This window comes from Notechis scutatus, chromosome 6 (genome assembly GCF_049901735.1).
Source record: "Notechis scutatus isolate UNSWTSFEM ecotype Mainland chromosome 6, rNotScu1.2, whole genome shotgun sequence".
NCBI lineage: Eukaryota > Metazoa > Chordata > Lepidosauria > Squamata > Elapidae > Notechis > Notechis scutatus.
The window spans coordinates 31,016,633-31,026,765 of record NC_142014.1 but is presented as its reverse complement, the minus strand read 5'-3'; the positions used below and the strand labels follow the sequence as shown (position 1 = coordinate 31,026,765).

The 10,133-nt window shown below is 41.2% G+C and overlaps 1 protein-coding gene across 6 annotated transcripts in view; it reads left to right on the top strand.

The window, feature by feature from the left end:
- Positions 1-10,133, top strand: part of CACNA2D1 (calcium voltage-gated channel auxiliary subunit alpha2delta 1) — a 318,569-nt gene that overhangs the window by 58,558 nt on the left and 249,878 nt on the right. For all 6 annotated transcript variants that reach the window (XM_087967845.1, XM_087967844.1, XM_087967842.1 and 3 more), the window contains exon 3: positions 5,357-5,473. In XM_087967845.1, coding sequence (XP_087823971.1) covers positions 5,357-5,473 — 117 coding nt within the window. The remainder of the gene's footprint in view (positions 1-5,356; positions 5,474-10,133) is intronic.

Sequence of the window (10,133 nt, the reverse complement as noted above, 5' to 3'; positions counted from 1 at the left end):
CCTAGTTAAAACTAAAACTGCATCAGCTCATTTTAATCTGTCTCTAGCACAAAGAAACCCATTTGTTATATATATCACAAATCAAATATATTGCCGTCACTTTGAGGCTGAGATGGGTGGCAAATAAATTGAATAAACAAACAAAAACAAAATATGTACACTATTGTAAATATCACACATAATCTTCTATATATATAAAAGCGAAATACCACTCACGCATCTTCACAAAATCTCCAGAACCCTAAAGCCTACAAACTTGAAATTTGGCCTGTATGTTCCTCTTGGCTTCTAGGGGCTCGCTAAGAAAGGATTTTTCCAAATGACCCTCAGAGCATTTAGAGTATTACCTATATTATTATTATTATTATTATTATTATTATTATTATTATTATTATTATTATTATTATTATTATTATTAACATGCTCTGATGCTAAAGAGTTCTACTCCCACTCCCCACCTGAAAAGAAATCTGTACCAAATGCAAAACACAAGCAGAGGAGAGGAGTTTCAGTTTCAGTTTCACAGCAGCACCAAGCAGCTTTAATACAGCACAGTTGAGCTAAGCCATGCCCAGGCTCCTTGCTGTCTCCTTCTTGCTCACACAGCAAATACTGTTTTGGTTTCCAAACAGCCATCAGCTCTCTCACACACTGACAGAATGCTAGCCAGATGAATACCGATGGAAGCTGGTAGGCAGAGGCAGACTTTTTTCCCCTTATTTTCCTCCCCAAAAACTAAGCCTGACCACATAGTTTCGTAGCAAAGCACGAGTATATGATATTATAGGCAACCTAAACAAAACATACATATTATGGACAAAACAGAGGTAGTCCTTGACTTACGACCATGACTGAGTCCAACATATATGTTGCTAAACGAGACATTTGTTAAGTGAGTTTTGCCCCATTATACCACAGTTGTTAAGTCAATTATCTCCAGTTGTTAAGCTAATCACATGATTGTTAAGTGAATCTGGATTTCCTCATTGGGATTTTGCTTGTCAGAAGGTCGCAAAAGGGGATCACATGATCTGGGACATTGCGGCCATCATAACTATGAGGCAGTAGCCATTTATCCAAAATGGTATAAGGTTTCCTGCTTATGCAAAAGGTTGGACCAGGGATTACTGGTGGTCCATGAGAAAATTTTGGGGGTCCCCAGAGAAATGTCACCCCAAAGCAATTAATCCAGGCTGCGCAGGAACACAAGGCTGCGCCACCCACATGGCCCATGGGAACACAAGGCTTGTGTCGTTTGCATTGCGAACAACATGAGGTAGTGAGGGGAGGGGGGAAAGGGCAGAGCGGGGGAACTTGTCCCACTCACCCCATATGCCTGGCCTGGCCACTGAGCTGCTTCTTTCCGCTTCTTTCTTCTTCTGCTTTGGGCTGCATGCAAGGAAAGCAGCCAAAGTCTTTCTTTCTCTCCCCCAAACTCTGCCAGAAATGAGTCTTGCAAGGCCACCTGCTCCAAGAGGCTGCGTCATTGTGACAAGTCTCTCAAAGACTCATTTCTGGCGGATTTTGGGAGAGAGAAAGAAAGACTTCTGCTGCTTCTGCTACTTTCCTTGCATGAAGCCAACAGTCTCTCTCTCTCTCTCTCTCTCTCTCTCTCTCTCTCTTTCTCCCCCTGAAAACGGAGCTGGAGACAGTATCCTGCAATCCCAAATAAAAAACAATCGATCGGTAGGAAAACGGGGTGGGGAATTTTCCTGCAGACTTTTTTGGGGGATTTTCCCCAGGGTCTCCGGTCCACGGGATTTAAAATTATGAGTTTGTTGGTCCCTGAGGTCCAAAAGGTTGGTGACCCTTGGACTAGATGACCTCCAAGGTTCCCTCCAGCTCTGTCATTCTGTTAATTGAGGAAAACAAGGCCTTTAATTATGTATTTCTGATGAGGTAGGGTCTCCTTCAGGGGGTTGGACTAGAAGGCCTCCAGGGTCCTTTCCAACTCTGTTATTCTGTTTTTTATAAACAGATTTACTACCCGTGCTGATTGCCTCCAGAAATGGTAGATTGATGAACAGAAGCATTTATGTCCCCGAAAATACCAAGCCATAATAAAACATTTAAGCCATGCTGGGGTTGGGATTTATTGATGGTTGGCCAAATCAGGCCATTTTTTCCCCTTTGTGAAATGTGTAATGCCTGAAGCATTGGAAGTTGTCCAATGAATTAGCCTGGGACCTATCTCTGTTTGTGCTGCCTTGGCTGGCTTCTTTTAAAACAATGTGACACCCTCTTAGCAGAAGCATAATGTCTCGAGAAGCTCAGGCCATCTGTTGACTTCATCAATACATTTTTCTTGGGTGTTCGCCTCGCCTTAAGCTACTGTTAGAGATCTGGGTTTCTTCGGTAATAAAACGCCTGATTCATTGCAATTGATCGGAGCGTTTCCTGTTTCTTTAGACCTTGCCTGTAGATTTCTTGAGAAGGCAACATATTTTTCTCTTAATTAACTTGTGGCTTCAATGTACCCTGAGACTATTGTTCCCTTCGTGTTGGCCTTGCTCAACAAAAGATCAGAATCTCTTGTCAAAGAGAGTCTTGTTCATAGCATAACAATAACAGTTTCTCTGTCTAGTTAGGTCTGGCTCTAGGGCATAGTGCTTATCTCTGTTTCTTGGCCGAGGGAACCAGTGTTGTCTGAAGACATTTTTCATGGTCATGTGGCCAGCATAGCTATATGGCAAAGGTGCACAGATCATTGTTACCTTCCTACCGAACTGGTACCTATTTATCTACTTGCATTTGAATGGAATGGAATGGAATGGAATTGAAGGGTAGGGTAGGGTAGGGTAGAGTAGAATACAATAGGGGATAGAATAGAATAGAAATACAATAGAATAGAAGAAGGGAAGGGAAGGGAAGGGAAGGGAAGGGAGAATGGAATGGAATGGAGTAGAGTAAAGTACAGTAGAATACAATAGGGAATAGAATAGAATAGAATAGAATAGGGAATAGAATAGAATAGAATAGAATAGAATAGAATAGAATAGAATAGAATAGAATGAGCTGCTTGGAGGTCTTCTAATCCAGCCCCTTGCTCAAGCAGGGGAACCTATACTATTTCAGATAAGTGACTGTCTAGACTCTTCTTAAAAACTTCCAGTGATGGAGCATCCACCAATTCTGCAGGCAAGCTGTTCCACTGACTGATTGTTCTCACTTTTAGTTTCTCTTTAGTTCCAGGTTGCTTCTCTCTTTGATTAGTTTCCAACCATTGTTTCTTGTCCTGTCCTCTGTGCTTTGGAGAATAAGTTGACCCCCTCCTCTTTGGGGCAGCCCCTCAAATATTTGAATACTGCTATCCTGTCCCCCCTAATTCTTCTTTTCTTTAGAGTAGCCCAACCAATACTTTGCAGCTGTTCCATTTGCATGCTTTTGAACTGCTAGATTGACAGAAGCTGGAACAATGAATGGGAGCTCAGCGTGTCACGCAGCACTCAGGTCTCAAACCCAGGCTGTTGGCTTTCCAGCTGACAAGCTCAGCAACTTTAACCGCAACATCATTTCAACAGAGTCTGTTTATAGACTAAGCCCCAATCAAGAATTCTTCTTTAGAAAATATTACACAAAGGGTATGATCCAGAACTAAATCTAAGCATGTTCCTTTTTCTCCTGAAAAAAGCCAGTTGTTTTGGTTGCCATGAAGATGCAGCAATCCATCTCTGTACATGGGTACATTTTGTGTTCTTTAAAATAGAAAGGGTTTGACCACCGCTAATTACAACATCAGATTTCTCGGTTTGAGGAATGCCGCTCAGGAGTGCTGAGAACTGTAATTTGGCAAGAGTTAGAGCCCTCTCTTCTCTGAGATTTAAAATTCTGATTTTTCAAGGCCTTGAATGTGCAGAAGGAGCTACTGTTGTGGTTCGCCGGCAGCCTGTGCAGATGGCAGCGGAATCGAACATTGGGGAAGAAAGGGGATCAGTCTGGGAGTCTGGAGAGGACTCGGATGAGGGTCCTGCATCCGATGCAGAGATGCGGCCAGGAACATCTGGGAGTGGGGTGCTGCCTCCGGAGCCTCTGGAGTCTGGCAGCAGCGAGGCAGAGGAACAAGGGGAGCCTGTTCCCAGTGCGCGTGTGTGCAGAGCTGCCAGAAGGTGAGAGCAGCTGAAACAAAAGAGGTGACTAGGGAGTAAGGCTGGGAGGTGATTGCCCCTTCCCTAAGGTATAAAGGACAGGCAAAGGTGATGAAACCTTTGCAGGAAGCAAAGTCGTTTATTCGGTTCAGATTCATTCCTGAAGCTCTTTGTACTTCGGTTGATTTCTTTTCTAGTTCATTTGACACTTCAGTTATTGGCAGCACTTCACAAGAAAGAAAGGTGGGTGCTTTTCTCGAGGGACTGTTTGAGATTAATTATCAGCTAAGAATGAAAATAATTCCCAGTGTTGCAATAAAAGAAGACTTGTTTTTAAAATAAGCGTGTGCTCAATTACGGTCTTGGAAGCCTTGGTCAGAAAACCTACAAGGAAATAAGACCCAACTCTGGTCTGTAACTATAATAAAAGATGAAATTATTGTTTGAGATAAGACCTTTGGCTTTTGATGGTTGAGTACCCTCAACACATGAGGAAAGATGACACAACAGTTGCTGGGTCAAATAATTATAAGGCACACTTACTCTTGCTTCATTCTATGAATACAGTTAATCATCAACTCACAACCATTTGTTTAGAGACCCGGGTGAAGTTACAACTGCACTGAAAACAATGACTTATGACTTGTTCACATTTATGACCATTGCCGCATCACCAGGGTCATATAATCAAAATTCAAACACTTGGCAACTGATTCATATTTATGATGGTTGCAGTATCCTGGGATCACATGATCCCTGTTTGGTGACCTGACAAGCAAAGTCAATGGGGATGCAAAATTCATTTAATGACTGTGTGACTAACTTAACAATGGCAGTGATCACATAGTTTCAGTGTCCAGGTCACGATGTTTCATGACTTCTTTTTCTTCAACTCTGGCGTCCCCTGGTAAGAGCAATATCAATAAATTGTACACTTCGGTTTTCAACAACTGTGATATCTGGTGTGTTGTGTTCCAAATGATGATCTGTCTATATTCAAAAATCCCGTTGTTGTTGTTGTTGTTGTTGTTGTTGTTGTTGTTGTTGTTGTTGTTGTTGTTGTTGTTGTTGTTCTTCTTCTTCTTCTTCTTCTTCTTCTTCTTCTTCTTCTTCTTCTTCTTCTTCTTCTTCTTCTTCTTCTTCTTCTTCTTCTTCTTCTTCTTCCTCCTCCTCCTCCTCCTCCTCCTCCTCCTCCTCCTCCTCCTCCTCCTCCTCCTCGTCATTGTAATCATCATCATTATTCAGATGTCTTGTTTCGTTTCCTCCTTCAGATATATCAGAGGAACAAAAATTTATACACAGTGGAAGCCAACAATGCACGACAATTGGTGGAAAGTGCAGCTCAAGACATTGAAAAACTCCTGAGTAACAGATCCACAGCCTTGGTAGTAAGTAGAACTTCACCTTTTCTTGTCCTGATTTTGAAAATGGATACCTAAATGTACTTCATTCTTCCCTTTCATCTTCCGATCTCATTAAAATACTTCATGTGTTTGCATTTATTAAAGCTGTGACAATTCTTCAAACGTGCCAGAGGTTAAAACCCAGGAAGAGCATGTCCGAAGCACTTCTGAAGGATCAAAGCAGCCGCATCTTTTAAAGTGTACAGCTGCTTCAGAAATCTAGTCAAATTGTGGGCGTTCCTAGCCACATTGTGGGTCGTCCTCGACTTACAATGGTTTGTTTAGTGACCAAAGTTACAATGGCACTGAAAAAAGTCCCTTCTGACTGATTTTCACTCTTAACGACCGTTGTATCATCCCTGTGGTCACATGATCAAAATCGGGATGCTCGGCAATTGATTCATATTTATGACAGTTGCAGCGTCCTGGGGGGGGGGGGTGTCATGTGATTTCCCTTTTGCAGATTCACTTAACAACTGGATTGCTACCTTAACAATTGCAGTGATTCACTTAACAATGGTGGCAAGAATAATCGTAAAATGGGACAAAAATTCACTTAACAAATTTTTCACTTAGTGATGTGAATTTTGGTCATGAGTCGAGGACTCCCTGTACTCTTCCCTCCCTATGTCTCCCCGGGCAAGGCGGTTTTGGTTACAGAGGGAACCAAGAAGAACTTCTGAAGTAGCTGGACAAGGCTAGCCAAAGACGTGGCTGCTTTAATGAACCTGAAAGAGGTGCTTCATTAAACGTGGGATTGACAATCTGTAATGCTGTTGAGTGGCAAATGCAGAACTTAGAACAGCAGAGCAGTGGATATGTGATGGACAGCTAGCAACGTGGTGTGTTTTCACACACACCATGCAATTGTTGTGAGGTATAAGATGGTATCAAAAGAGAGGCTGGATTGTTATATGTAGAAATTACATATTATGAGTTATACCTGTGAAAATGAAGAAGGGAAGCCATACTTATCCAATATTTGAACTATGTAATGATTATTGGACAGTTATATAACTATATCTAATAAACATGTACTATTTTGTCAGGCTTTTGGGTAGAACATGGGCCTGTACTTCTTGGCATAAGGATACGAGAAGGAGATACTAGGTTATCATGGCCCGAAAGGAACTGGCTAATGATCTATTGTATTATAGAAGGTCATAACAGGACCATAACAGGAAGACAAGCCATGAGAACAAGGATAGTTTCCAAGGACAAGGAAACAGGTGTTACACTACAATAATATGGATGTAGCATAGGGAGATATGTAGCTTGGATAGATTGTGAACCCAGAAAAGGGGCAGAGACTGTATATTTGAACCTATATATAAACCCCAGCCCTCCTGGGGAAAATGACTTCTGCCATGAGCAGAATCCCCTTTTCCAAAAGCTTAATAATAAAGCTCTTATATATTGTTCACATGTCTCCAGATTTCCATTTGATTATTATCACATTTTGTGAGCTAGAAGAAGCATGGATTAAGGATACAACAACACAGAGTGGGCAATATGCAAACAAAAATAAGTTGGAAACTTAATAATTGATAAATGAACTTAGTGTTGTACAGCTGGGATGCAAGTGATTAAGATAAGGTAGTTTGGAGACCATCTCCATATTCCACAGGACTCATATTTCAAAAGAATGTGCTGGTTCAAATATAAGTATTTGTGTTCAGTTCCACTTGAGAACTCATGAATATCCTTCAGTGTCTGTGGTACAGACTGTGGTTGTGTATTTCTGTGGTGCAAAATCAGCTCTTTTTTTTTTTTTTTTTTTTTTGCATAAAAGGGCAGATGCTTCGATTTTGATTGACAGGTCACCATTCCACCCTCCCAGCTGCCAAACAGCTGATGGGATATTGGTATTGTCAAAGCGCATGGATTTTCTAGATTCCCAACCTAATTAAATATCTCAAAACCCAAGAAGACAATGCAAAATATGATAGCAAGTTGAAGATGAATTATGTCTTGCATAAATACATTCCAGTGCTCTGGGGAAAATTTTGAGAGATCGGGGGAGGTTAGCAATGTAAAATGCATTACACATAATATTGTCAGTTTGTGACATTGATAATTCTCAATTTTTTTTTCATGGTAGGTAGTACTGTTACCAGAACTACAATTTAATCCTTAATTGTACTTATTTCCTCCCATCCCTAGTCATAGATAAAGTTAATGAGCTGACTTGCAAACTATTGCTGACTTTGTTTCTTACTATGTGGAAAACCAGAAAAACAGAAACAAATGTTTAGGGCATTTCTAAGAAATTTCCTGCACTTAACTGTTTTGTGTGTCATAAGGAAAAGTGTACAGTGATCTACTTGTGGGACTGACCATAACAGATAAACAACTTGGGAGGAAAGCTGTTATTAATTCAAAACATCTCTATTGCTGATGGTAACAGAATATCTTAATTACTACTTTAGTTGCACCATTACAACAGCCTTTGTTTCCTTTAGAAGAGAATGTATGTAGCTCAGGGTTGAACTGTGAGGTCTTTGAGCTTCGTTGCTTTCTTGCAGACATTTCATTACCTAACTAGGTAGCATCATCAATGCTAGAAAGGGGTGTGGTTTGCTCTTTGTTTACTAGATGTTATCTAGTTGGGTATTGAAAGTCTACAAGAAAGCAACCAAACTTCAAGGGTGCCACAGTCATACCTCTTCCTCCTCCTCCTCTTCCTCTTCCTTCTCCTCCTTCTCCTTCTTCCTCCTCCTCCTCCTTTTTCTCCTCCTCCTCCATCTCCATGTTTCTCTGGGGAATAGAGAGCAGAGAATAGGAAAGCAGAGATGGTGGGAAATTTTGATGGGAGAAGAACTGGGAAGGAAGTGAGAAGCAAGGAATGTATGTATGGCGAGAGCCTTTTTCCAGATGCTGCTCAACTCCATAACAGTCTCACCAAGAGCCACATAGCAGTTTGCATCTGGTTATCTCTTTCTCGGAAAGAATTACCTGCAATCTAATTATCAGCTTCCTGGCTTAGCAGTTCTGCCTTCCTCTTTTGACACATATAACATATTGCATTCTTCTCCTGTTTCTCTCAAGTTCCTTGCAAATTTGTGCTCGTCACACAAATGTGCTCACATGTTCTCTGTCAGGAGACCTGAAAGATACTCAGTAAAAATATACTCCACGGTATGGCAGCATCTTAGAAAGAAACTGTCTAAGGCCTCTCATCATAGTGGAAACAACTCTTTGTGCTCTTTAAGCTTTCTGGGAAATACCAATATGTGGGGTTGAGATTAATGAATCTGAAATAGTTTCTCAATTCTGACTTGAGAGTCCTGAGGTTGTTTAAGTAGTAGCAATAAAAAATGAAAACAGACCAATGGATACCCTGGTAATCTACCAAACACATAATACAAGAGGGTTGTTGATTTTATTTAATAACGTTGATTCCTGTTGGAATCCTCTGGCTCAGCATTGAGCTTAAGAACACCACACCTTCTGCCCAAACTCAAAAAGGTAGTTTGTTTGCTCACCCCTTTTCCCTTACCGTCTTTCCTTGAATTTTAAATTCAAAACCAGTCCATCACCTTCCCTGAAATTAATTGAAAGAATGGTGGTATCCTCCCCCCTCTCTTTCTCCACACTACTCAGATGCCCCATTGATGTGTTTGTAACTTCACTGGTTGACCTTCCCCCTCTTTCTCTTTCTATCTATCTCTTGTTGTATGTGAGAGACAGAGACAGACACACACAGAGAGAAACAGAGACAGAGAAAGAGAGACAGAGACAGACAGACAGACAGACAGACACACACACAGAGACTAAGAAAGAGAAGGAAGGAAGGAAGGAAGAAGGAAGGAAGGAAGGAAGGAAGGAAGGAAGGAAGGAAGGAAGGAAGGAAGGAAGAGAAAATGATAGAAAGAGAGAGACACAGAGAGACAGAGAAAGAGAAAAGAGAGAAAGAAAAAATAAAGACAAGAAGGAGAGAGGCAGAGAGAGAGAGAGAGAAGAGAGGGAAAGAGAGAGACAGAGAGAGAAGGAAAGAGAGAGAGAGAAAGAGGCAGAGACAGACAAAGAGAGAGAGAGACACACACACAGAGAGAGACAGAGACAGAGAAAGATAAGAAAGAGAGAAAGAGGGAGAAAGAGAAAAAGAGATAGAAAGAGAGAGAGAGAGACAGAAAGAGAAGAGGGAGAGAAAATAAAATGAAAGAAAGAGAGGCAGAGAGAAAGAGAAGAGATAGAGAAAAAGAGAAGGAGAGAAATAGAGAGAAAAAGAGAGAGAACAAGACAGAGAAAGAGAGACAGAGAAAGAGAGATAGATAGACAAAGGAGACATTTCTCATTCTTTGTGACTTGTAGCCTATTTTGTGCAGGTGCACACAGAAGTAACACCTTGCCCTTCGGTTGTTGTGGAACAGCCGGAGGAGTGAATGCATTTGTGACAAAAAGAGGCTGTCTACTTCTCCTGCACCTCTTAACATTCAGGTCACAGAAGAGCGTCTGGGATGTGCGGAGGAAAACATTATGAGTCACCCAAGAGTCATAATCCTGAACCAGAAAAGTCAGCCTTTATCATTCAACTTAGTGCACTGCTGTCCGTGGTGCTGAAGATAAGATGGTCCTTAACATTATACCGGTATAGCCAGGATTGAAAATCTTAGATGACTAAACTCACTTTAAGATAAACCTT